This window comes from Gopherus flavomarginatus, chromosome 3 (assembly GCF_025201925.1).
Source record: "Gopherus flavomarginatus isolate rGopFla2 chromosome 3, rGopFla2.mat.asm, whole genome shotgun sequence".
Lineage (NCBI taxonomy): Eukaryota > Metazoa > Chordata > Testudines > Testudinidae > Gopherus > Gopherus flavomarginatus.
The window spans coordinates 151,905,270-151,933,069 of NC_066619.1; the positions used below are offsets into that span (position 1 = coordinate 151,905,270).

At 45.0% G+C, this 27,800-nt stretch overlaps 1 protein-coding gene and 1 long non-coding RNA gene across 3 annotated transcripts in view; both read right to left on the bottom strand.

Annotated features, from left to right (window-relative positions):
* Positions 1-5,469: 5,469 nt before the first annotated feature.
* On the bottom strand, positions 5,470-11,264 carry LOC127047137 (uncharacterized). Of its 2 annotated transcripts, none has more exons than XR_007773308.1 (3): positions 11,154-11,264; positions 9,017-9,171; positions 5,470-8,664 (listed from the first exon to the last, which is right to left on the bottom strand). It is a non-coding gene; the product is annotated as an uncharacterized LOC127047137 (long non-coding RNA). The 2 variants fall into 2 exon arrangements; XR_007773307.1 differs by having other exon boundaries at positions 9,017-9,191.
* A 14,226-nt stretch (positions 11,265-25,490) lies between these two features.
* PARM1 (prostate androgen-regulated mucin-like protein 1) overlaps positions 25,491-27,800 on the bottom strand; it is a 53,826-nt gene continuing 51,516 nt past the window's right edge. The window contains exon 4 of the mRNA XM_050945058.1: positions 25,491-26,991. Within this exon, the coding sequence (XP_050801015.1) occupies positions 26,907-26,991 (85 nt within the window). The 3' untranslated portion in view covers positions 25,491-26,906. The remainder of the gene's footprint in view (positions 26,992-27,800) is intronic.

Here is a 27,800-nt window from a genome sequence, read left to right on the forward strand (position 1 = left end):
ACTGCAGCCGTTTCGGGGGCGCAAAGTAACCAGCAGCATCCACATGCCCTCCTCAGCCTACTGCTCTGACACCCAGGGGCAGCGGGAACAACTGTAGCAGCCGGGGCCCTGAGCAGGCACCCACACAGTAGGGAGTCTGAACATTGTCCAGGAGGTTGGGGAACCCTCCTGGTGGGAGCAGAGGAGAGTTCCTGATGGGTGATGGGGCAGCCAGTGGGGTATGGGTGCTGATCCCCAGGCTGGGGGTGGGGAAGGTTGTGCCCTTTGGGGGGTGTCTGTGTACTGTGGGGTCCCTGTGCTGGCTCCCATGGGGGAGCGAGGCACTCAGCCCTGGGGAGTAAGGGACAGCCTGACAGCGCAGGGCATACTGAGCTGGGCCTCCCATCACACATGTTCCAAGTGATGTCAGGTTTTATGCAATGCACGGTAGCCAGTGCCGCTGCCGCTTGGAACATGTGCTCTGAGAACGATATACGCGTATGCAGAGGCTTGCTTTTGCGCCTCCTTCCCCCTGGTGGAAAACCCACGGTACTGAATTGCTAATTTCTGTGCAGTCTGTGAAATTGTGATTTTCCTCAGGGCCCTAATCTTAATCGAAGTCGGTGAGCTGTCGACTTGTCCCTGGGAAAGCTGGGAGGAAGGTTTGTGGTAATACAGGCCTGACCCGTGTTAATGTCTTCGGTGCTTTGCTGTGGGTTTTCCATCCCTATCCCATGGGAACATGCCCCAGTACCCACAGTAGTTTTGCACAGGAGCTGCTATGGGTTGGGGGCAATGGCAGAGCACTGTGCTTCACCCCTTCATTCTTAGCAGGCCCAGTTTTTCACATGTTAACTCCCTTCTGCCAGCAAAATGGGTCCTTGGGGGTGTCACGGGAAGGGGTGGTCACAACCTTGGAACCAGACTATCTCAGATGACAAATTTTATTACCTTATTGCATGTTTAATCCTTCTGGAACTAGAACAAAAGTTGTCTTAATAAGTATCCTTGCAGCACCCCAGTAGCCTCTCCCTGTTCCCTTCGAGTCCCAAACTCGCCGCTTTGCCTATGATATCCAAATTAGAGCTTCATTCCATTATAACTTACATTATCATCTGTATTGTTGTAGCTCCTATGAGCCCTGGGTTTATCCACTAAAATAACCCAAAGCTGTATTTACAGGCCTTGGAAATCAGTCTGCCTGCAGCACAACTATTTCTAACAATACATGTCTGTCCATGGAGCTGTCCTGTCAACTTTCTTCCCACCCCAAAATCTTGTCAGGCTTCATGTTAAAAGGAAGGTGGAGACACAGATCTTATTATTTTTGAAGCATTTGCTTTTTGTTCAGTGTTTAGCCTTTGCTTAGTCTGGTTACAGTGCCTGCCATACTCGTGTCCTGACCTTCCTTTTGTTCCTTATATTCTTGGAAGCCTCTTAATAGTTAACTTGTCTTATGTAATCTTCCTTTTACCCTCTACAATTAGCTTTTATGAGATGTAGTCTTGACGTCATTCAGTTAACTGCACTCCCTTTTTATTTTTCCACAGTGGCCTTTGTCCTACCCAGTGTGCGTAATTCTTCAATGTCATGCTAACTTACCTCAGAATGCTTTGTTACTTCACTTGGATCATTTCCCTGTGTGTTTATCTGTAGGTGTGGAAGGGACCTCAAGAGGTCATGTAGTCTATCCTACTGCACTGACGTAGACTGAAGTATACCCAGATTATCCTTGAAAGGTGTGTGCTTGTCTAACCAGTTCTTAAAAACCTCCAGGGATTCCACAACCTCCCTAGGTAACCTGTTCCAGTGCTTAACTATCCTTATAGTTGGAATGCTTTTCCTAATAGATAACCTAAACCACTCTTATTCCAGACTAAGCTGATTACTACTTGTCCTACCTACAGTGCATATGAAGAACAATTGACCACTGTCCTCTTTATAACAACCATTAACATATCTGAAGACTTGTCATGTTCTGACCTCCGCCCACACTCCCTATTTTCTCTCCCCTAGACTAGACATGTCAAATTCTTTAAACTTTCTCTCCTAGGCCAGGTTTTCTAAAACTTTTTTTTTTTTTTAGCATTTTTGTTGCTCTCTTCTGGACTCTCTCCAACTTGTTCACATCCTTCTTAAAATGTGGTACCCAAAACTGTGCACAATACTGTAGCTGAGACCTTATTGGTGCGGAGAAGAACATTACCTCCTGTGTCTTCCATCCGCCGCTTCTGTTAATAATCCTGGAATGACATTTGCCTCTTTCACAACATCATACTGTTAACTCGTATTTAATTTGTGATCCACTATCACCCCCAGATCTTCTTCTGTAAGGGTACGTCTTCACTACCCGCCTTATTGGTGGGTAGCAATCGATTGCTCGGGGATCGATATATCGTGTCTCATCTAGACGCGATATATCGATCCCTGAACGCGCTTATATAGATTCCGTAACTCCACCAACCTGAACGGAGTTGCGGAATTGACAGGGGGAGCCGCGGACATCGATCCCGCACCGTGAGGACGGTGAGTAATTCGATCTTTGATACTTCGACTTCAGCTACGTTATTCACGTAGCTGAAGTTGCGTATCTAAGATTGATTTTCCCCCATAGTGTAGACCAGCCCTAATACTACTGCCCAGACAGTTATTCCCCATTTCGTATTTGTGCATTTGACTTCTGTTTCTCTGGTACAGTACTTTGCACTTGCTCTATTGAATTTCATCTTATTGGTTTGGGCCCTGGATCTTTGTTTGGGGTTCCTAGCACCACTGTAATATCATTTGCTGCAATCTTCCAAAATTTGCTGTTAAACTTATTCTTATTTTTCCTCCCTCTTCTCACTGAAGCCTTGATCACAAACCCTTCTCGAGCTAGGAGAACCCCAAGATTCTGATGCTTATTCGTATGTTGTGCAAAATACTAGTTTGCCTTCGTCTTTGCTATTTTGCTCGTAAAGGAAAATGTTCACATGTGGTGGCAAAGTGAGGGATGGGGGAATTCTGTATTATTGATTCACGAAGGAGTTAAGTCTGAATCACCATGACCAGAAATGCCGCCAATGCCTTGCTGACCTAGGATTCCCAACATGGAGACTGTGACCAGCTGTTTGGTTCCAATGAATCCATGGAGCATGGAGAGACGTGTCCTTCTCTTGTTCTCAGACAGCAGCACTTTGATTTCTAGCTGAGCCAATTGGCACAGTGTGAGGAACCAGGAACTCTTGCTCAGCAGCTGTGCAGGACATGATGATGCTTCAGGAGCAAGACCCTCACACTCACTTGCTGGAGGATTCTTTGCACCTTGAGGTCTTTAAACCACGATTTGAGGACTTCAATAACTCAGACATAGGTTGGGGGTTTGTTACAGGAGTGGATGGGTGAGATTCTGTGGCCTGCATTGTGCAGGAGATCAGACTAGATGACCATAATGGTCCCTTCTGACCTTAAAGTCTGAGTCTAAAGTAGCTGGCGGCTTTAGCTGCCCTTCCTGCAGCTGGCCTCATCGCTTCTTGGCCTTTGTGCTCCCCACTTGTGCTGGGGGGATTTAGTGGGTTTTATGGTATGGATCCCTAAGAACTACACCGAGATCTGCTACAAATCCCCATACTGGGGAACGCTGGGATTGGTGTGGGCATGGCAGGGCCAGGAAATTGCTTTGGTGGGGCATTTCTGTGCCCCAGCTACTTCCACACCCATGGGGACCATGGTAATTGGGGGCACAAATTGAACTGGTCCCTGGAGGCCCCAGCAGCTTCCTCTTGCTCTGTACCAGCACAGAGATGCATTGTGGCTTCTGAGCCTGATCTGTAACATGCAGCATTATCCCTGTCTGCATTGGTGCCCTTGTCCCCCTTTCCTTCACATCCTTAGTGTGAGATTCCTGCAACTTGTCAGTCCCAGCTCTCCGGTTCTGTTGCCTTGCGCCCTTCTACGTCCCCAGTTAGCTGCCTCAATATGAAGGGACTAAGCTCCCAATCAGATGGTAGACTGAATTGACTCACAAGTAGAGTAAAACTGGTGCAAAATCAAGTTGCTAATCTGTTGTGTGGTGCTATATGTTGTTTTACCTCTATGTGGTGAGGTGATTTAGAAGAATGGTCACCTAGGTACTTCTTGGAATAGACTCTAGCAGGCTCTCTGGGGAATGGCTTCTTGTCAGTGATTAAGGCAGTTGTCTTTTCTCTTGACTGAACTTGTGGCTTTCATTGTAATCCAAAACTGCTAGAAATGCCCTTGCAGGCAAAGGCAGAAACCAGGAAAAGTGTGAAACACCTTGGAAATTCAGAACGTGCTTGTCCGTTTCAGTTCAGGAAGCATCTTGCACAAATAAAGTTGCAAGCTGCTAGTATTTAAATCCTAGTTAATCTGCCAGTCACATGGGATGACCCGTCTTCCAGCTCTAATACGTGAGTAAAATGTAGATAATATAGAAATTTAGAAAAAATCCAAAGCAATTTCTCATCCACTGTCACCAGGAATAACATGGTCTTCCTATCTTAGCTCTGCTTGCTGTAGCAGTCTTCTGATTCAAAGAACAGAGCCCAAACTAAGGACTGTTCAGAAACAACGTTCCAACAAGGCTTACTGATAAGTTGACACCTCCTTCAAAAACAACCAGGGGTGCTTTTTGGGTGAGAACCATAGACTTATTAGGGGTAGCTGATCAGGCATTTACGTTGACTGACTGGTGTCCACCCCAGGCCATCAAAGGATTCATGATTCTTAGTGAAAGACATGTGACGCTGTGTCAATTTGTATATGATAAATGTTGTTAAACCTCTTCTACTAAAATGAAATCAAGAACACATGGCTCTAGAATTAAACTAGTAATACTAACCACTGTTAAATCAAAATCAAATCAACTAAACAAGAAAGTCTCCATATTGAACTGGAGTCAAGTCATCAAATTAATACCAAACATAATCCTTTTTCTAAGAAAGTGGCTGGCTGTTTGGTTATAAATCCCCACTAATACATTTTACCAAAGTCATCAGATTTCTCATTTGTATTTGGTTAAGCAGCTTAATAATGAAACCAAATGATTATCTTCATGTCTGAACCACAACCTCTGGGCCAATTATAACACTTTCTCTCTTATGTGGCTTCCTTCCCCCAGCACAGCGCTTATAATAATCTTTAACACAACATTGTAGGTAAGCAGATGTTTTACAACTCTTGCTTGTAGGAAATTGGAGATGACAGTTTCAGGTCTCAAGACTTTAATTAGTGTCTGTTATGAGACCATGTTCTGGGCTTGTTTAAACCCAGAGAAGGTATCTGAAAGAGTAATTCTCTGCATAGGCTTTGAGGGCTCACACAGCCCCACTTTCACACCCTAAAATTAGAGAGACTAAAATGGCCAGGGCATTTCCCTGTTAATAAAAACAAGACAAAATCTAGAAAGGAACAAGAAGACACATTTGGGGTGAGGGCTTCATGGACTTCAGCTCTTTGTTGTCGTCTGGAGTCTTGTAGGGTAGGAGCTGGGACTGTAGTCAAGGAGCCAAATGTTGGGCCTCCTTCAGGTACAGAGAGAGAGGGCTGAAAGCTGGATTGGCTGGATTGTCTGATGTTGGGACTTACCTCCCCAAGTTGAGATCATGAAATGTCACTCTGTCCTCCCATGGCTTGTACACACACAGCAAGGTGTCTTTGCCATATCTGGGATTCTTATGGGTTATGAATTTCACTTGCTTCACCTTGCAGCTTCCATGGGTTCCAGACAAATCAGGTGCGAGAGGCCTGCTTTGGGGCTGTACGACTTAAGTCACTGTTATCAAGTGTCAACTCCGATAGGTCCCACTTAAGATTGCCTTATGTGTAAGATGTATCTGGTTTTAGTTTAACTGAGGGAGAAGATGACATTTATTGGATGTCTGCATTTATTTTTATTTCCTTGATGGATGAGTGCTTGAGAGCCTGACTTTTCCGAGATGGGTTTTGATTTTTATATTGAATTTAAAAAATATTCAGCCTTTTCTATAGCATATAACCTGTTGGTCTGTGTCTCCCTCTCCTCCTCAAAGATATTGAAAATCTAGCTACTTTTGAGGAAGCTGGCATGGTTTTATCTAGGTCAAATGCCTTAAACGTTGATGGGAAATTCAGTATAACCCCTTAAAAATAATCCTTAGCACAACAAAGCCAGTCTCTCAAACACTCATTCGTCAACAAAATAATAAATTCAGGCATGTGGTCTCCTCCACCGCTGATCTAAACCAGGCAAATTGTCTTCCTGTAGACAAGGCATTCCCAGTAACCTGTCTTGTCTGGAACTGGGCTACAGGTCACAAATTATTTTCTGAAACCAAAATCTTGGTGGAGAAAAATTGCTTTACAGCTTGTGAAGATGAAACCTTTTTGAAATATAACATCTTAAATTTTGTCTAGTTCTGTACGCCCAAACAGGCTATATGCCTTGTATTGGCCCTGTGAGAGACTCTGAGATCCTAGTTCGTCAGCTTACAGGAGATTGCTAAGGCTACCTCCAGGCCCGTTGAGAGAAATACATACATCATGGTTGCCAGATCCCTACTCCCTCCCATTTGATGTTAGACATTTTTGGGGGCTCCCTGAGCTCAGTGCCCTGGTACAATTGTTCCCTCTTTTCCCACCTCTCTCATCCACCCTGGCTACTGATGCTTCAGGAACTAGAACCTCACGCTGACAAAGTAGCTGGTGGTTTTAAGACTTCCCATCATACAATCAGTACCTCCCGCTCTTGGCACCTCTGCTACTAACCTCTGCCAATGATGGCAGTGGGTTATATGGTACTGTGACGTTATTAATATCAATTGTGACCGCATAGATCATTGTTGCAACCAAGGTCCTATAGTGGCACCAAATCTTGTACAAAGTGGGGTGTCTATGAAAAGGTTATGATTTGCTGGTTATCATTATGCTGTCTGTATGCGGGTATCATTTAAAGCTATAAGCATTGGCTCTATCCTGTCCGTATTTCAAACTTGTGCTGTGCTTCTGGGTGACACCCTGGACAGTTTGGCATCGGCACTGCTAGCCTGCTTGATCGCCCATTAAGGACCATCAGCTATACAACTGACCCTTTGAGAGAAGGCAGATACACCTCCCGACTCAGCAAGGCATGCAGGGACCTGCCTATGGAGAGAACGCTAAGGCTTTCAAGCTATGTGCTGGGCAGCTTGTGTTTGGAACAAAGGATGCACAGGCTGCATGGCAAGAAACTATAAAAGGCAGCTGCTCCTTCTCCATTTTGTCTTCAATCCTGCTTCTTACCTCTGGAGGAACTGAAGCTCTGAACAAAGGACTGAATGACCCATTCAAGCTGTGGATGTTCTCCAGAGACTTGATTTGAGCCTGCAGTTTATTCCATCACTGCTACAAGCCTGAACCAAGAACTTTATCATTGCTGTATGTATTTGATCGATTTGACCAGTTTTAACTCTCATCTATATTTTTCTTGTTATGAATAAACCTTTAGATTTTAGATTCTAAAGGGTTAGCAACAGCATGATTTGTCGGTAAGACTTGTATATTGACCTGGGTCTGGGGCTTGGCTCTTTGGGATCTGGGGAACCTTTTTATTTTACTGAGGTATTAGTTTTCATAATCATTCATCCCCATAAGGAGTGGTGCTGGTGGTAATACAAGGGAACTGGAGTGTCTAAAGGAATTGCTTGTATGACTTTGGTTAGCCAGTGGGGTAAAATTGAAGTCCTCTCTGTCTGGCTGGTTTGCTGTGCCTTAATAGTAAAGGAACCCCAGCTTTGGGCTGTGACTGCCCTGCTCTAAGCAATTTGTCCTGAACTGATACTCTCAGTAGTGTCCCACCAGAGGCCACATCGTTCTAGGTGTGGATTCCTAAAGACCTGTTACTGGGACGCCTGGTACAGAGAGCATACAAGGGGTTAGTGGGAGGGACGTGGCAGGTCTAGGAGCAGGAGTAGTTGAAATGCTTATATTGTCCAGTTGCTGCCACGTGCATTGAGGCTGTGGCAACTTGATCTTAAGTTGCAGTAGCCCCAGTTGCCGTGTCTTGGTTTTTGTGCTGGGCTCTGCATTAGCATGAGGATGCATTGCAGAACCTGAGCTGCTATAATGGAGGCAGAGAACAACCTTGTGGGAGCAAAGAAATGGAGAAGCAGCAAAGGAAAGAAAAACAAATCCAACCCAGTGAGTAACCTAGGTTCATTTCATGTTTAATGTGTATTAGTCCTAAGTAATGGAGGCTTCTCCTTGACTTGGATCTTTCCCTTCTCCCATCTGCTGATCTCTTCTTCCCTCTCACACTTCACACTGTGCTCCAGGCTTCTAACCTTTTGAGGACGAAGGCAATGAAAAATTACCTGTGCTAACTGAAAGTAGCCGTGTCGCTTACACACAGTGATTAACAGCTGTAGCTCTCTCCTGTGTTTATATCTTACTTGAAATTGTCTCTTTATAGTTTGTTTTACATCTTCAGCTTGGAGTCGGGATTAACTCTTACAGCAGTTTAGCTAAGGAATGATCCCCGAGCCACTCTAGAACTGCTGACATTTTAAGAATTCTTAGAGCAATCACTAATGAGTTGGCAGAATTCTGTTGGGCTGGGCTCATGCTCGCAGTAATAGAGTGCTGTTAAGAGGCTGATCTTTGTGTCCTGGCTTCACTCACATGTCTGCAGAAGGGTAACATGGAAGTTGGTTGGCAAATGCTATGTATTGTCTGAAAAAAAAAAATGGAACAGAGCAATAATTTTATAGAAAATATTTTGCTCATTTTCTCTTTTTTCTATTTTAGCTAAACGAAATCATTTTTTCAGAGTTCCCCTCCTTCACACTGGAAAGATGGGGAGGGAAAAACCAAAAGAACAATTTATCATTTTTCATTGAAAAAAATCTTTTTTCCATAATGAAAATGTCTTACAGAATTTTTGTTTTGGTTGAAAAGCCGTATTTTGGCCACCCCAAAAAATTTGACCAAAAAACAATTTTGGTCCAGTTACTATTTTCATACATGGCTGAGGTCAGCATCCTCTGACCATATCTACTTTGTCTGAGGAGTATACTTAATTTACCTGGAGAGTGAAAGATGATGTGGCTATTGGAAAATGCAGCCCTGCTTCCACGAGTGATGCATTTCCTTCTCTCCCAGCCAGTTGGTGCCATTCATTTTCTACCACTTTGTAGCCATATGTGTTTCTCACCAGAAGTTATGCTGTACTTAAGATAACTGGAAATAGAACGTTGCAGCTGCATAGAGGTGCAAGGTGAAAGGTTTGGTGTCTGAGATCGTTAGATGTTGCCCCACCTACATCACCATCCCTGAATTAGAGTTCCAGTTAACCCGAAGACCAAGAAGGAATTGTTACATTTATGGTATCTTGGACTCAGACTGTGGGCCAGAAGGGACCATCATGATCATCTAGCCTGACTTCCTGCACACCACAGGCCACAGAACCTCACTCTTCTCCTCCTTTTTATAGACCCATGGCCTCTGCCTGAGCAATTGAAGTCCTCAAATCGTGGGTTAGATACTCCAAGTTACAGAGAAGCCACCATTTACACTAGTTTAAACCTGCAAATGACCCGTGCTGCAGATGATGGTGAAGCCCCCAACCCCCCGCCAATCTGACCTGGGGGAGAATTCCTTCCCAATCCCTAATGTGGTTATCAGTTAGTTTCAGGACATGTCAGCAAGACCCATCAGCCAGACACCTGGGAAAGAATTCACAGTAGCAACTCAGAGCCCTCTCCATCTAGTGTCCCATCTCTGCTGTTGGAAAGATTTACTAATAGCAGACATGGATGGGCCATATGCCATTGTAGGCAGTCTCATCCTCCCTTCCCTTCCATAAATTTATCAAGCTCAATCTTGAAGCCAGTTAGGTGTTTTTTTTTTGTTTTGTTTTTTTTTGCCCCTACTGCTCCCCTTGGGATGCTATTCCAGGATGTCCCTCCTCTGATGGTTAGAACCTTTCATCTGATTTCAAGCCTAAACTTGTTGATGGTCAGTTTATATTCATTTGTTCTTGTGTCCACATTGCCCTTAATTTAAATAGCTTCTCTCCTTCCCTGCTGTTTATCCCTCTGTAGAGAGCAATCCTATCTTCCATCACATTTGGTTTGGTTAATCTAAACAAGCCAAGTGCTTTGTGTCTTCTCATAAGGGAGGTTTTCCATTCCTCTGATCAGCCTAGTAACTCTTCTCTACATCTGTTCCAGTTTGAATTAATCTTTCTTAAACATGGGAGACCAGACTTGTCCACAATATTCTAAATGAGGTCTCACCAGTGCCTTGTATAATGGCAATAATATGCCCCTCTCTCCATTGGAAATATCTCGCCTGATGCATCCAGGGATTGCATTAGCCTTTTTCACAGTCGCATCACATTAGCAGCTCATAGTCATCCTGCGATTTAAGCAATACTCCCAGGTCTTTCTCTTCCTCTGTTGCTTCCAAGTGATATGTTCCCAGCCAATCGCAAAAATTCTTGTTGTTAGTCCCTACATGTATGATTTTGCATTTTGCACTATTAAATATCATCCCATTTCTATTACTCCTGTTTCAAAGTCACTCAGATCTTTTTGTATGATGTTCTGGTGCTCCTCTGTATTGGCAATACCTCCTAACTTCATGTCATCTGCAAATTTTATTTGTGCATGTCCACATTTTGGGCCAAGGTCATTAATGAAAATGTTTAAGATTGGTCTCAAGACTGATCCCTGACGAACTCCACTAGTAACCTCCCTCCAGACTGATAGTTCATCTTTCAGCATGACCATTGTAGTTTCCCCTTTAACCAGTTCCTTATCTACAATTCAGTTCTTGTATTAATCCCCATCTTCTCCAATTTAACTAATTTCCCACGTGGAAGTGTATCAAATGCCTTACAGAAATCCAAGTAGATTAGATCTACTGTATTTCCTTTGTCTAAAATATGTTACTTCAAAGAAATAGATACGGTCGATCTGACAACTGTTTCCTTGTCTGGGTTTTGTAAATAATGTGAGGATATACTGTTAGCACTTAACAACTTTTAACTTGGTTTTGAAACACTATAAATAGCGAGACCCACTGTATAACTTCAGCCTTCGTCCTATTTCCTATGCGTGATGGTGTTCTATGCATTTGCCAGACAAAGTGTTAGGTTGGGATTGAGGCTAGCTAGCCAAATTCCAGGCCTTTGGTCAGCTCCTGATTTACATACTGACCTCTCAGATGAGTGACATGTTGTTGGCAAAGTCCTTTTACGAGTATGTGGGGGGAACAGGCCTGTCGTCCTCTTCGTGCTTAATAGAAGAATCAGTGAGCAGGGTGTTTTATCTCTGGGAATGTACAAAGTGAGAGTATATTATTCATCTAATGCACAAACATCTAGGAAATCTAGATGTATGAGAGAATCCCTAAAGGAATTCATGATCATATTTCCACGCCTCAGTGAGCATTAGATTGGCAATATGCTTTTGCAGACCCGGCCTCGACGCTAATTTCTTCTGACCTTCTCAGATGACTATTGTGGTCCCAGTTGCATTTGTTAAATGCACTTTATGAAAATAAGAGATCATGCATATAATAAAGGAAAGCAGCGAATGAAACAATTATGCAAATGGAGCAGGCTTTGTCATCCCCAGAATGCTTGATTTACTGGAGGCTGCTGAGTGAAAGCGAGATGTAGAGCCTGCATCGATAACTATGATTAACTGAAAGCTTAAATGAAGTGCATGGTGGCTCAGATCTGCCTGATACTATGATGGCAGATGTGGTTTATGTGAAATAACATTTGGCGATGTGCTGACAGGCTGGGGAACAGCAGGCTGCTGTGAGCAGGGCTATCTGTGGGTTCCCATTGTTACTCCTGACCTGGAAAACAAACAGCTGCTTGACAAAAGAAACCAGCCATCTTCAGTATTGCTCTTTAGCCAAAGATTTAGATGGGATTGCAGCTTTTTTCTTTATTTCATATTTTTTCCACCTGACTCAGCCCTCTGCTTTCCAAAGCCTCCCCTATCTCTAAGCACCCAGTTCACCACCTTGTGAAGTTGCTGGGAATTAGATAAAGCCCTATCAGGAAGCTTTTGCACCCATGCACTTGCATTGATAAACTGACATGAGAGGGTGGTTTCTTCACTTGCTGGAAGGGACCTCTCTTGACATATCAACAAATGACCAGAATTTGTTTTTTCTGGGCAGGAAGAAGAACGTAGGGGCCTTGGTTCATAATGCTTTGGCAGCTGTGGATACAAGCTGTCGATGGATATTCTGGCTAGTCATTTCTCTGCACCAGATCTTTGTCACCATTTGAGTGCTGTCTGCCCAGTCTGGTCTCGCTAACACATGCCCGGGTAACCAGGTCTCAAAACCAACCAGAGAGAGAAATTAACAGTGAGGGTGTCAAAGGTTGTGTCTTAAGGTTCTCTCTCTTCTCACCCCACCCTCCCCACTTGGGGTGAAGGCAGGCTCCTTGCTTGCTTCATCGTCACCTTGTTACCTGGGTGAGGGCACACTGATGGTTGAGTCCTGGGGGGTAGCTCTTGGGCTGTGCCCTGTAGCAAGTCCGTGCCCTCCTAGGGTGGGGAGTAGGAAACAGTCTAAGTAAAAAGTTCCAATGTCTCCAAGGGGCTCGGGCCCCTGCTTCGCCCAAAGCAGAAAGGAGGCCGTTTTTCAGGCTCTTCAGAGAGTCTTGGCTCCCACCGTCCTGCCGAGACTTAATCCTGGGAGTTTTAACGAAAACAAACTGACCCCTTGTCAGGCTGGGGGAAGGGGAGGGCTGGAGCATTAAACCAGTCACTCAGATAATGGCCCGTCTTTGTTTAACGTACCGTTCAGAAAACATGCCAAGCAGCTCTCACCCCATAAGCTTAGAGGTGACCGAGAGAGAATATCCGCCCTTGTATACTCGAGTGGGCTTCCCAGTTCCTATTTAGGGGAATGGGAGTTTTGCCATTCAATTCAGTGGGACCATGATTGGGCTCTGAGGTCTGGATCTGCAATCACTTAGATACGTGAGTGGCCCTATTGAATTCAACAGGACTACTCATGAGTATAAGTTAAGCACTTGTGTTGCAGATTCAGGCCGGAGTCTGCAACCTTAGCATTGCCTTGATTTTTTTTTTCTTTTCTTGAAAGGATTTTTTGTTTTATAAGCTGAAGTTCTTTCTGAAAAAACCTGGCCACACTTTGTGATCGCTTCAGACTGTGATGTCTTTATACTGAACCGACACCATTGGCGCTTAAGTTACTGAAGGCAGCCTAATTAAAGCTGGAGTCCTCAGACACGCAGGATGACTAAAGCTTAGCAAAACGCTTATGGATAAATGAGTTAAACCTATTACCTGTGATTCCACAGAGAGGTGTGTGTTGCTCAGACACTGCAGGGGTAGGAGATGTCAGATGATTTACTGTGACTTGTGGTGACCAAGTGATTAGAACGTACAGCAGGTCAGTGAGCTCGTTGTGTTCTACACTGATAGCTCCCAGTGCTATGCAGCGCGGTGTACTCATTTGACCACTTCCTGGGGCATAATATTGTAGGACGATATTTTTTTCATATGGAAAGAAGGGTGTGACCAAGGGACCTTTTGGTGCCAACTGGCAGAGGGCATGAGGTGCATAAGGGTTGCAAGGATCCCCAGGTCTGGTATCTGCATCCTAGTTTGCCAGAGTGTGTCACATAAGGTCTCTATGGAAACTAAGGGCATGGCTACACTCACAGATGTAGAGCGCCAGTCGTTAAACCAGCCTTCGGAGACAGCAGCAGGGAAAGCGCTGCTGTGTGTTCGCACTGTGCTCCTTGTGACCGGGGAGCATGTCCACATTAGCAGCTCTTGCAACGCCACAGAAAGCAGTGTGTTGTGGTAGCTATCCCAGTGTGCAAGTGGCTGCAGCGTGCTTTGGAAAGGGTTTGCAAAGCATGGGGGGGCAGAGTGTGTCAGCATGCTATCTTGTGAGTTCAGACAGCGGCAGGGGGGATGGGGAAACCCGACATCAGCCCCCGCCTCTCTCTATCTCTCACACACACACAGACGCCTGCTTCTGCAGCAGGAGCATTCCACAGTAATGGTTTGCTGTGCGTTCCAGAGTAGATAAGCATGTGGGCAGGGCGGTCCTTAGGATTTATGGGGCCCTAGGCAGTATTATTAAACTGGTGCCCCTATGCCGGATGGCAGCCCAAGCTCACAGCCTGGTGGGGGAAGGGGAGGAGGGACTTGACAGCAAAGGATAATGAGATGCCCAGCCTGCCTCATGGTGGCGGAGAGTCACAGTTCCCCGCAGAGACTTCCATGCACTCTCCCTCATGCAGAATGGACATGAAGAAAGTACCTAATTAAAAGCACTAAAATTTGGGAATAAAAAATGTCAGTCACAGGTTTTTTGATATGCCCTGAAGTTTGTCAGAGATTTATTTGCAAAAACTTCATAGTAAGGGTGAGTCAGCTGTCCTGCTGAATACAACATTACATATAATGGAAAACATGATGTAGCTCTTCTCTGTTTTACATTTTCTTCATCAGTATTTCTAAGTTGAATTTATATTTTAAATGTACTCAAATCTTAAGCCAGCATTCCAGATTACTACATATTTAACTCACTGAAACAAAGACATTCTTTTAAATTAATCAGAGAGATTTAGTGTGTTCATAACAATGTTCATTGCTTTTAGAAAAAGGGAGCAGTAATTTACTTTGTGTGATCTCCATAACAAGAGACATGGTTATGAAATTTCACCAACTTTAAAAAAATATGTTTCCAAAGATTTTAGGTATAACAAGGATTTTGTCTTACTAAGGTCCTGTTTTGCTGGAGGGTTCTTTTAAAACTAGTTTGTCGGATAGTCAGAAGTAAAGAAAGGGAACTCTTTGTCCAGCTATCTGGAAGGGAAGGACTGTTGTCCCTTTAAGGGCTCTCTTCAGTGGGGAGTGGGGGGAGAGGTGGTGAAGGGATGGACAGAAAGGACAGGAAAACTTGGAAGCACTTTTTTTTTTAACTATAGTAATTAAAATGTGTATTTTAGATAAGGGAGGTCTTTTGAAGGATTTATTTAAAAAACTATGTGTGAAGATCCACACATTTAAGGCTAAAGATGATTGTGCATCTAAAACTCTATGCAAGCATTTTTTAGAAATGTGATTTTATCATCTTCACCAGCTCACTAATGAAATATTTTTAAAGCAAATTTTAAACTAAGGTCCTGTAGACTGACATATTCTGTGTAAATATTACATTAATGCACAACTGTTTTTGTCAGTAAAGTCAGAAACTGACAGTATAAAAATTTATTTGGGCATAAGCTTTCGTGGACATCTGATGAAATGGGTTCTAGTCCACAAAAGCTTATGCCCAAATAATTTGTTAGTCTTTGAGGTGACACAAGGACTTAGTCTGTATCAGCAAAAACAAGGACAACAGGACTACCACTCTGAAACCTGTCAGTATATACCTTGGGGTTGGCAAATGCCTGTTAAATGGCTTTATTACCCCTTGAATGTCTCTTTAACAGTTTCAATGTTGTGCTAATAGGTCTGGCAGGCTGGAGGTTTTTTCACTTTTAACTACTAGATTCCCTCCCAAGGAAGACTCACCAGGCTAGAGCAGCCATCTGTGGGAGCCTGCAGGAAGGGTCAAAACAGGGATAGGAAAACAAGAGGGTGGACACTAAGACCCAGTGGTGCCCCAAATTTTCAGGTGCCCTACGCAGCTGCCTATGTTGCCTATGCCTAAGGACGGCCCTGCATGTGGGCTGTAAGAAACGGAGCTTTGAAAGGGGATATTCGCATGCCTGCAGCCGAGTTCAAAACAATGAGGAGAGTGGCCACTTGATTTCAGGGGATGATGGGACGTTTCTGGAGGCCAATCACAGTGCAGTAATGGAACATGTTGTCTCCACTGACACTCCAGCGCTCCAGCCTGGGCACAGCAAGCTTTATGCTTCTTGTGGAGGTGGATTACCAGGGGCGCTCCAATCGCAGGGTCTGGGTGCTGTAAGTGCCTTGCCAGTGTGGACATCTCAGGAGTTAGAGAGCATTAAATCAGTCCCGGTGCCCTAACTTGCAAGTGTAGCCAAGGCTTAAACCTTTGTCTCAGTGGTCATTGTAATCCTAGCAAAATGTATGTGCAGACAATGCTTAAGGATTTACGTAGATCAGCGGTTCTAAGATTTTTTTGTACTGGTGACCCCTTTCACATAGCAAGTCTCCGAGTGTGACCACCCCCCCTTATACATTAAAAACACTTTTTCATATATTTAACACCATTATAAATGCTGGAGGCAAAGCGAGGTTTGGGGTGGAGGCTGACAGCTCGCGACCCCCATATAATGACCTTACGGCCCTTTCAGGGGTCCCAACCCCCAGTTTGAGAACCCCTGATGTAGATATACTGAAAATTATATTCTTAAAGTGTGTGAGTTGGGATGAGTCATTAGAATGTCAGAAACTGGTTTCATGCAGGCAAAAGATGTCTGTTGGTCTACATGTGAATTGAGTGTTGTATGTGCTGCAGGGAATACCATTTACAGGCCGAACAAAATGCTAATCAAGTAATTGCAAAGTCCCCCATGGAGATTCCAGACAGAAAAACACAAGTAGTGGGGGATAGACCAATTAACCTTAACCTGAACGTGGAGGAAACCTAGAGAGTGCGAGGGCCTGATTGCAGATGAAGTCCAGCTTGGGGGAGGAGCTCGGCAGGATCTGTAAAGAGAGGACATTACCAGGTTGGGAGAGACGACCTGTAGTTGCACTCCCTGGTACAAGGAGGGAGAGCAGGAAGCTGTCAGGGCAGAGTAGGAAGCCATCCAGAAAGGAGCAGTCAGGGCTGGAAGATTAATGCCCAGAACTGCTGCATTGAGGGTCCGTGGATTGGAACCTGCTGCAGAGGGTGGGCCCGGGTCCCCCTACCAGCCACTGGGGGAGTGGCACAGACCAGGTAGTAGGGAGCTGACCACCTGGGACGGGGTTTGCCTCAAAGAACTTGCAGTATCCCAGAAGGGGGGGGAACTTGAATGTGACTTGGCCGGAGGGCTAAGCTATGAAGAGGAAAGTTCTGCAGCTCCAGAAGCAGAAGTTGCTGTGGAGTGAGTGAGTGAGGGGATTGATGGACTGTGTAACCATAGAGAGGGGCCTCTGACCAGCTGACTGAGCTAATTCCCCAGATGAACAGCAAGGAGGTGCCACTGAGCAGTGAGTACAGCAGTCCCCAAAATAAAATGACAGGCCTGACTGGGAGCTGCTGAATCCCTGCTGCTCACTGTAGTCAATGGGAGATGTGGGTGCACAGGTTTTAAGGATCAGGGCTAGCTTTAAGGATCACTACCTACTGAAATGCTGACATGTTTGCCCCTGCTGAAACAGTCTATTTTTCCCCTTCCCACTCCAGGTATGAAAGAAGTGTTGTGTCTGTGCAAAGTCAGAACAGCTGGTGGAGGAGCAGTGATAAAAATCCAAGTTTTTAGTATAGAACAGCTGGAGGGCATAACTGGCATTACAAATGACCTGTATTAAATAATTCATGCTACTGCTTCAGGAAGGAGAGGAAAAGTGCTGGAGAGCAGCACACCTGAGCAGCTGTATTGTCTAATCAGCTGCTGGAGTGATGACAGGAACCTATGTGTCTTCATCAGACATGCTGCCGGGTCCCTAACTGAGATGTGCCAATGTCAGTCCAACTCCGACAGCAGCAGATGCCACCCAGGTTTGATGCATTGTAAGCGCAGAGATGGGTATGCGATGGGATGCCTACTCCTCGCATGCTTTGATTGTGTCTTTCTTATCTCAGACATTGCATCCCCTAGAAAAATGAAATCCTGTTTACCCGTAATTACCTTTAATTATCCAGGGAGCTCCATGCTTCTTGAAATATTATGTATGGCTTCTAAAAGCAAATCTCTCTGGATACCTGTACGGGTGTCCGCTGTCGAGAGATGGGGCGCTCTTCGGTCTCCGGGGCGCCTGGGAGCCAGGCCGCCTCACTACACCGAGCAAACCGTTCAGCCTGTAAAGCCCAGGCCCTGGGTTTGGGTGGGGCAGCAAACACAGCAAAGTCAAATAGGCTCAGGCCTCCTCAGGCCCAGGGAGAGGGGGAGGCTGCCACCCAGACGTTGGGTGGCAGGGGGGACACAGGCCCTCCCACTCCTCTGCATCCCAACCCAGGGCCCCTAGCAGCGGCATGCAGCCTGCTGCTGTGTCAGTGGGGATCCTGGCCGCAACACACTGACGTTGGTTCTGGCAGGGTTGCAGCCAGACTGGGGTCGGCTGCACCCGGGCTACTTCCATTCCCCCTGTCCTCGAGTATCGGAGTCGTCGTGGCCTCGGCATAAGAGTCAACCACCATCGGCTCCTCAGGGTGAGTGTCCACGGGCAGGCTCAGTGGGTCCTCGGGGTAGGTGGCGAGAGGTAGGCTTGGCTCCTCCTCGGGGTAGCTGGAGCGGGGCGGTCTCGGCCAGTCCTCCTCCGGGTAGCGAGCGTGGGGCAGGCTCGGCCAGGCCTCCCCAGCGGGAGCTCAGTCGCAGACGTCTGGCCCCTCTGATGGCTGGTCCCTCACTGAGCTCGGAGGGCCTGCCTTTATACTTCTGGGCCGGCGCTTGACCCTTTGCGGGGCGGGCTCCGAGCTCCGTAGCTCCGCCCAGTCTGGCCTCCGGCTGGGCTCTTCATTCTCTGGGGCGCTGGGAGCCAGGCCGCCTCACTACAATACCCCAAATAACTGTGACTTCAGAGGCAAGATGGAAATATAGAAATGTACGAAAGTGACCCAAATAATCAGGAGAGAGTGCCATTTTCCTGAATGTTTCACACTCATTCTTTTCCTCTTATTTTGTATGTCTATGAAGTGTGATTCCCAAGCTCCTGATGAATGGCTGAGTAGAGACTCGATTGGTTTATGCATCTACTGTGTCTGAGCTCCTGGGGGGCCTGGGTCGGAATTGTGCTGGGTACTGTTCAGATGTAAGCCCAGACCCCAGCGATTGGGTCCATACAATCAGTAAGAAGTGGGTAGGAGAAATAAGACCTTATCCCTACAGCCCTGCTTCCATGTTACACTTAGTATTTATACCTTTGAGGAATTTATATAATTTTTTTTTAAAAAATAGGAGGTGTGAGAAGAGAAATTGCCTCTTTTTCCCATGGGAAAGGTCTCTGTGCATGGATGTGACATTGACAGCAGAGTGCGTGTTGGAGCGTCACACTGGCAATGGAGAGATGATCTGTGGTTTGTTTTGCAGGATCCCAGACTAAGTTAGCGGGACCCTGTCCACTTAATCACCCTTCTGTCTGAATCTTCAGCTACAGTTGATGCAAAATACAGCAAATGCAGCTGGTTTGGAAAGAGATTAGCCAGGATGACGACGTTCTTAGTTTATTTTGCACATCCGAGAGCCTGTTGTGGTGGTAACCTAGTTATTTTTATCACAGTAGCACCTGCAAAAGCCTGGGTAGGGGAAGGTCCCAGACTACACTGACAAATAAACTCCAGCCCTGTGAGATGCTGCCCACAGGAGATTGTGCAGATGTTTACCATAAGTAGGCGTGTGCCACTTGTCTGCGCTCAGCAGGGCTTCGTTATGCACATGGGCCCCGCTAGGTTCCTTTGGGTTGGCTCCTTCTTGCTTGGGGGTTTGTTATAGGAGTGGGTGGGTGAGATTCTGTGGCCTGCATTGTGCAGGAGGTCAGACTAGATGATCATAATGGTCCCTTCTGACCTTAAAGTCTATGATTGGGATGGGGAGGGGAATGATATATAGGGGTATTTCCAAAATGCCACCCACTTATGGCACCCAATGAGCTATCACTTGTGGTAAATTGTGCAGATCTGTGACTCTTACCCCTCCCCCGCCCAAAACCTTTTTTTTTTTTTTTTAACCTGAGGGATGAGTCAACACTGTGTACATTTAAATTGTCATCAGAGATGTTTGAGAGAACCCTTCCCTGAGCTGAACGGGGCAGTTCACACTCCCTCAGAGGTCGTGTTCCAGGCATTCTGCACTCTCATCTCTGCTTTAATTATGCTCAGGTTGCGTTTCCGAGGCTTTTGCTGCAACCAGAACAGCTAGAGACTTCTTAAAAATGAAAACTGAGATTCAGAAGAGGGTCCTACCTTCTGAGAGGTGCTGTTACAGCATTTAGGCCCATACCACCTGTGTCTGATCCCTGAGCACCTCGCAGGCCCTGGTTGGGGTTATGCTGGGTACTGTTCAGAAATAAGCCCAGACCCCAGTGATTGGTTCCATCCTAGGCAGACTCTTGTGCCCACACAGAGCCACGCTCCAAAAGAGTCTACTCACACAGCTCTGGTTGCAGGTTGTTTCTCTTGTGTAGTCAGTTTCCTTTGTTTCATGTGGGCATTTCACACAGCAATGGGCAGAGAGATTCTTTGGGGGTATTTTTGTAAAACCACAAATAATGGCCAGGCTGCTGTATGACCAGTTAGAGCTGGGCGAAGAGTCATGGGCACTTAGCTGAAACGCTTCTGTTTTGTCAAAGCTTGAAAGATGTCACCCAGCTCTACGATAAATGTATTTTAGCCGACGAGATTTCCAGTTGTCCCCTCAACTCTAGACGTGGAATTCCTTTTTTTTTTAAATGTAGGGCATTCAGCATTTCGTACCAAAGATGCACAATGCACTGTGCATGGGGAGAGATTCTTTAAAGAGTTTGTAGGATGTTAAAGGACTTGATGAACGGGCACTAAGATTGGGTTGAGTTTTGGCCTTGTCTACCTGGAAACCCATTTCAGGTGTGAATTTAAACAGACACAGTTATACCAGTCCAATATATTTGCGCTATCCTCTTATTCTGAAATAAGTGTGTTCTCAGGACTTCCCAAGTCACATAAACAAAACCTCGAAAAGCAATTCTTACAGTGGAGTAAGTGTCAAACCTGTATAACTCATAAAATTTCTCCATGTAGACAAGGTCTCAAATAACCCATTGTAAAGCACAGTTAGTAGCCTGCCTGTCTTCCTAAAGCATCTAAAAGGGAGGCAGAGCTCTTGCTGCAGCTGCTTCCTCCAGATGCTGTGTAATGAGGACCAGGTGTTCACTTGGATGGCAGTTTCTCATACAGATTAGGTCTGTGGCTGCCTTACTGGGCAGACAGTACCCAATACCATTCCTCACAGTAGGTTGGAAAACAGCTGCTTATGGTTCCTGTGCCTTATGAGGTGCAGTAATTGAGTGGCCAGACTAAACTGTCTCTGATCGGGGTTAGGACAAGAAGGGGAGTAGACCCTCTACCATTCTGAAAGCAGCCCATGCTAATGCAATGGCTCCAGGCTTTATTAGTTCATATATCATCTTCTTAAATTGTTGGGAAGTGAATGGTTTGAATGTCACACACCACAGTTTGTACTTAGCTATGGTGGCTCCTCCTTCTTCTTCAAAGTCTTACACCGAGGTGAAAAGCAAGGAACAATATGGTCCCCAGAAATTCCACAGCCAACTTGGCTGCAATACTACAGCCTTTCTTTTAGGACTGGTAGAAACCCCCACATTTTAGTTTCTGTCCAAAATTCCGAAGGAAATGACAGATGTGAGCTATGTTCAAAATTCTTCATGGATATCTTTGGGAGAAAATTCAAGTCAACGTGTTTGTTTTCAAATGGAAAAATTCCACATTGGTTTTTGAAAACCCAAGTATTTCAGTTTTTGCCTACCCCATGGGACAACTGAGTGGAGAGTAAATGGAAAGGGGGAAACGTCTCCCCATCCAGAAAACCAGAAGTTACAAACTACAACAAATTTCCAGTCCAAAACAAAGCAATGGTTTCACTTTGAACATTTCCCAGTAATATTCACTGCATCAAAAAAAATTCATGAAAGTTTGACTCTGTCAAAAGAACGCTTTGACTATAAATGTGACTAGCTCTGTTTCCTGCAGAAAAATTCCATTTAGGATGTTGGCTTACACACACAAAATGTTCCCTCTTGTACAGCTGCCAGTCAAAAGACAAGGCTGACAAATGCAAGAGATAGAATCACAATTCAGGAGCCTGGAGCATGGGTGTGGGGTTTACTGACAAAAGGAAGTGATTACTTGAACAGAGGCATTTTTGAAGGAAAGAGAAGTTTGTAGATGGCAAGGAATTTATTTCAGGTCTAGAGGCAGTATAATAGAAAGCATTGGATGGCCAAGGGAGCAGTGAAGAGAATCAAGATGGGAGAGAATATAGGGAAGGGGGCAGGGTTCTAAATGGGAGCAAGATTATGGATTTCAGAAGAGTGAGGGGGGATTTGATAGCAGCCTTCAACTACCTGAAGGGAGGTTCCAAAGAGGATGGCGCTCAGCTGTCCTCAGTGGTGGCAGATGACAGAACAAGGAGCAATGGTCTCAAGTTACAGTGCAGGAGGTCTAGGTTGGATATTAGAAAACACTACTTCACTGGGAGGGTAGTGAAGCACTGGAATGGGTTACCTAGGGAGGTGGTGGAATCTCCATTCTTAAAGGCTTTTTAAGGCATGGCTTGACAAAGCCCTGGTTGGGATGATTTAGTTGGGTTGGTCCTGCTTTGAGCAGGGGGTTGGACTAGATGACCTCCTGAGGTCTCTTCCAACCCTAATCTTTTATGATTCCACTAGTGTCTGCTTTGCAGCTACTGGATACCCATAATCTTCCTACAAAATGAGAGTCACCCTTTCTACTTAGTAAAAGTCAGCATTGAACTAGGCAGCAATGAAAACTGGTCAATTCTGAACTGGGGGAAAACCGTTAGGGCTACTTTCAGCCTGCCAGATCAGGGCACAATTAGAAGATACTATCTTTACTTGTAGACTGAACAATTTGATCTGCAACTGGAGACCCAAACAGCATGAAACCCAGAGATGTCACTACAGGGAGTAACTCTAGACACTGCTCCAACATGACTTGACTCAAGCTGGAGTCCTTGACTCCTCCCTTTAAAAATGTCACCGGGAACTGTATAGAAACAAACAGAAAGTTAACACACCTCAGTACAACATGGCACAAGCTTTGCATGACTTTAATTGGTGTCACTGGTATATCTTACAATGAATGTGGTTATGACGATATCAAATATCCAATTGGCTCCACTTAAATCTTCCCATTTTTTCCCCACCTGCCCCAAGTAAAAATGACCACTGTTACAGACTGAGTTTTGGCCCTGCCATCTGTTGCCTTTTTTAATAAAAGCAGCCTTACTGATCCATTCATTGCCAGAAAGCTAGAGGCAAAAGGTGAATGTGCAAATTATCATCCTAACATACGGTGAATCCCTCCTCCGAGGCGTCGGGGAAAGAGGAATACACTAAGGTGGGGCTGTAATCCAGGGCAAATGGGAGAAAGGAGAACTAATGAACAGCTAACTCTGCTGGAACTAGGAGATCTTGGAAGCTCCCTTGACACAGACTTCAGACAGTCCTTGCAGTTTTCTCTGGTATTTCATCAACTGCTCTTATTACTGATGCCATGGTTGTGACATCCCATCATATGACTTTGGCTGTCCCCACTAGAGCATATGGGGGGCCTGGCATTAGAAATAGCCTGTATATGGTAACTGCTTTTGATAGGCCAGCAACCAGCTACTTGGATTGAAAGCTTTACAAAGCAGAGACCTCCTCATTATTTTGTGTCCATAAAGCACAATGTCCATCAATTGGGTGACATGAAAACTGCTGGGAAAAGCTCTCTAGCCATTAAACAAAAAATCCTATTAGGAGATGACTTAGTAGCTCCCTTCTTCTAAACCCATCTCATCCCTTGTTTCTTTCACAACTGAAACTAGGGATGAGATGTCATTTGCCCAGTGTTGAGCTCCTTTGAATCTGCTAATTCCCCAGCTCTTTCCAAAGAAGATTGGAGAAGCACTACTCTTTCTGAAGAAGTTGATGATCAACTTTTCAGAATTTTTTTGACTTATGATATGCTAACTTCTGCAGTGGAGGTGGGAGGGACTGAGCAAAACAGGTGGTTTTCTCTAAGTGGGCCACCTCTAGCCTTTGATCTTGAATTGTTTGTTTCCCTGACACACTGAGACATTCCAATGATGTTGGATGTACCTAACATAACTAAATGAAAGAGATTTAACACAAGGAATGTGGGAAATATAATGCAGATATAATCTTTGTGAGTACCAAGAGATGGTAGGGAATGTGGTCTGATGGGCAGAACCAAGGCAATAGACTTGTTTTCTTTCTTTCTGTGCCATTTGTGACCAGTGACAACCCCTGGGTGTTTCCCCAACTGTAATGTGATAACACTTACCTGTATCAAAGGTGTGTGTGAGGCTTAATTAATGTCTATAAAGCACCACAAGATCCTTATTTGAAAGCTGCTGTAGAAACAATGTATTTTTTAAGCAATCCATAATCTATATCTTTAGGGTACTACAGTAGGAATCCCATGTAATGGTACAGAGCAATAATAATGGCCCCAACAAGGGTACTTTTGTATGATTTCTCATGTTGGATCAAATTCTGTTGGGGAAAGAGGCAAGCTTTTGAACTTTTTGGTTCTTCAGGCTTGGGAAAGGTCATTAGTGCCTCAGCGAAATACAAAGTAGGACAGATTGTTAAGCACAAGGAGTTAACATATGCTGGTTTCTCATTGTCGTTTGTATTTATGCAGATTGCGTTTTTTGAGTCTGTCAAAGCAGTTTAGACCCTAAACCTCTCAACGCTCCTTAAAGTGATGCTAGGTAACTTCTTATCCCGATTTGACTGAGGGAGTCTGGACTGACAGCATATATTCCAAGCGTCCACTAATTTTAGGTGCTACTACTTTGGAGTACCCAAGGTGAGCTCCCCAAGTGCTCTGAGGCAGGGGTTCTGTTTCTATACAGCACAATGGGGCCCCGATCCATGACTGTGGCTCCTAGTGCTACTGCAGTACCAATAATTCACAGTTCTTGACTGGTTTTCAAACATGGTCTGTGTTCTCCGTAGAGGTGACTTTTATTCCCAACAGCAAGGCCCCAGCACAGGTATCTCATCCAGTGGAACTAACACCACTGCAGCAAAATGTCCCGCTGCTCTCAAGTAGTTACCTGTGCCTTCTATCTGACAAAGGGGAGTGACAGCTACAAAGCAAGTTTCCATCCAAGATTACGTTTTGGGAGTGCAGGTCTTGGTTCACCTGTCAAACTGGTAAAATGGAAATGCATCCCAACCACCACTGCAGCCTTGAAGAGCTAATGCATGTTAACCTAATGATACTGTCAGTTGGCTTTTTAAAACAATGGAAAAACACAAGGTTTTGCCCCCAAGCAGCGCGCCAAAAAAAAAAAAAAAAGCTGCATCAGCGCGATCTCACCGCTCCACTGTTCAATTCAGCGGCTGGTCCTTCACTCCGAGGGAGTGAGGGACTTGCCGCTGAAGACCCGGAGCTGCCGCCCCAATAGCGGCCGGAGGGCCGCCCCCTGGTATTGGCCGCCCCAAGCACCTGCTTCTTTAGCTGGTGCCTGGAGCCGGCCCTGTGTGCTCCAGTGGGAAATGCTATTATGCATTTAAACAAGCCAAGTCTGTTTTGATCTCCTCATAAATGAACCCCTCTGGCTTTCTTTACTGGGAGCAGTAGCAGGTTTAGTAAGCACAAACTCTGGATTAAAAATACCTGCTTGTTTTAGCAAATGACCTTACCAGATAAAAATAACTGTAAGAACATAATTCAATAAAGCAATATATGTAGCAGATGACAACACTTCTATCTCCCATTCTGTAGAAACAGGTGCTATATTTGTTTCCTTACAGCACTGGTGATCTGTCAAGTTTCTTTTATGTAGTAAACAAACACACCCAGACTTGTTCACACATTTAGAAAAGAAAAGGGAGAGGTCAGGGAGAGAGAAATGACTGAATTGGTCTGAAGATTTGCTGCAGGGAACAGCTATTAAACATGAAGTTGAGACTCTCAAAGCAAAGCATCCTAGGGGTTAATTTCAAAGAGAGGTGTGTGCAATTCCCATAGACTGTTTTGAAAACCTCTACCACATCTTCTAATTTTGGGCCTAATTCTGCGATCTTTACCTCATGTTAAATAGTAGTTACTCATCCCAGCAGCCTAAATGAAGGGAAGGGCAGCAGAACTGGTTTCTCCTAGTTGGTTTATTTTGGGTATAACCATATTCTTCACTAGCAGCAGTTGGATCAGAGGAAGTGGTGTTTTGAATGTGAATGTTGCGCTTCACAGAATCTTACGTTGCCACGGTGCTGACAATGTACGGGTTTTCTAACGTTTCACCCTTCCAAAAAGAAAGTTCCCAGCTCCTGCCGGCGTTTCTACCACGTGCCTTCAAGGCAGCAGCAGTGGTACCTTTGTCGCCCCTCCCTGCTTATCACTAATTTTCCACTTTAAGGTGTAACACATCAGTGTGCAAACCTGCCGCTCACCGTGACATAGGTGGTGGATTTAACCTTCAGCTGGATTTATAATTATAACATTCTGAAAATGAGACACCCTGGTAAAGACGACCAACAATAAAAGCATCAGTTTCTGGCATGACCCTGCTGAGTTTCCCTTTTCTCTACTTCCCAGCCTCCTGGGTAATTTGTTTTGATCTTTTGGTAATAAACGGTAGAAGGCCTGTACTGCACTGCAGAGCTCTTACCAGAACCCCATCTGCTCTGAACAGACAGGGAAGATTAAAGAGAAATCAAAGGAACAGAAGCCATACAGATGAAAACCTTTCGGTGATTACTTCTCATCCCCTCACTGAGATTTTAATATAATTTCCTCCTTAAAAGCATAAACTCAAATTTATTGCGCTTGTGGAGTGACCGCCTTTGGTTTCGAGATGGTGACTGCAGTCCGTCAGCTTCAGTTTAGTCCCACTGCAATGATTCAGCATTTAGGCTTGTCTTAAAAGTATGATTCTATGGTGTAACAGAGGAAGAAGCAGCAGGAAGAGAAGATGGGATGGAACTGGAAGTGGATGCACATCCGGCGACTTATTATTGTTCTACTGTATAAGCACTTATAAATAAGAACATTTATTTCTTGTCCCAATTAACTTTCCTTTGCTAAGAGTCGTCATAGAGAGGGTTGTTGTAGTTTCCCCAGGAGCCGTAGTCATGATCATCCAACAGCCTTCCATATGAAGAATGTCTGAGAGGGTGAGAGGGAGGGAAAAAGACAAGTCTGGGATTATTTAGGAATGGTTTAGAAGCACCCTGTTCCAGCGCTATTCCTATTCAGTCGCACAGCCCTGTAGAAGGGATGCCCTCGCTCCTGCAGACACTGAGAAGCACCTACTGCTAAAACCCATCTCTGTAGCCAGGCCAGGGAACTTAATGTGTGAGAGGATAAACTGGTGGTGTTTAGATCCTGATTAATTTTAGGCTACGGTTTGGATTCTGGGTAGATGACCCCTAAATTACATCTCAGCTCCAGGTGCCTAAAGTCTTTAATGATCAACCATCTGGGACAGCGAGAAGTCTAGCACTAGCTGTTTTCTTGTAAAGCTGCTTCCTTGGTCCAGTTCAGGGGCACACTTAAAACACAGCTAGATCCTGTCTATGCTATAGGAATGATATGGGCCTCAATGATATCAGGGAACAATCCCGTCCCCTGACTGCGTATTGCAACACAATTTGATCAGTTACTTTTTTATTTCCATTTGCAGTGAGCCCCATGCCTTCTAGTTTCTAATTCCTGTGGGTGATTGATGATTCTGTGTTGTGGTATGAATGCATTTGAGTGGAGTAGATGGTCTGTTGTTCCTCTGCAGGAAGTTAAAACCTTTCTGCTTGTATATAGATACTAATATTGCCTCTTGAGCTAGTGTTAGATCTGGTAGTGTACTGAGTGCTATGGATTTTTAATAGGGTTGTTTTGTTAAGCTCTGAATATTCAGTGGTCTGTAGGCTGGATCTCAACTGTGTGAGAAGAGACTCTGTTCCCAACCCTCTCCTGTT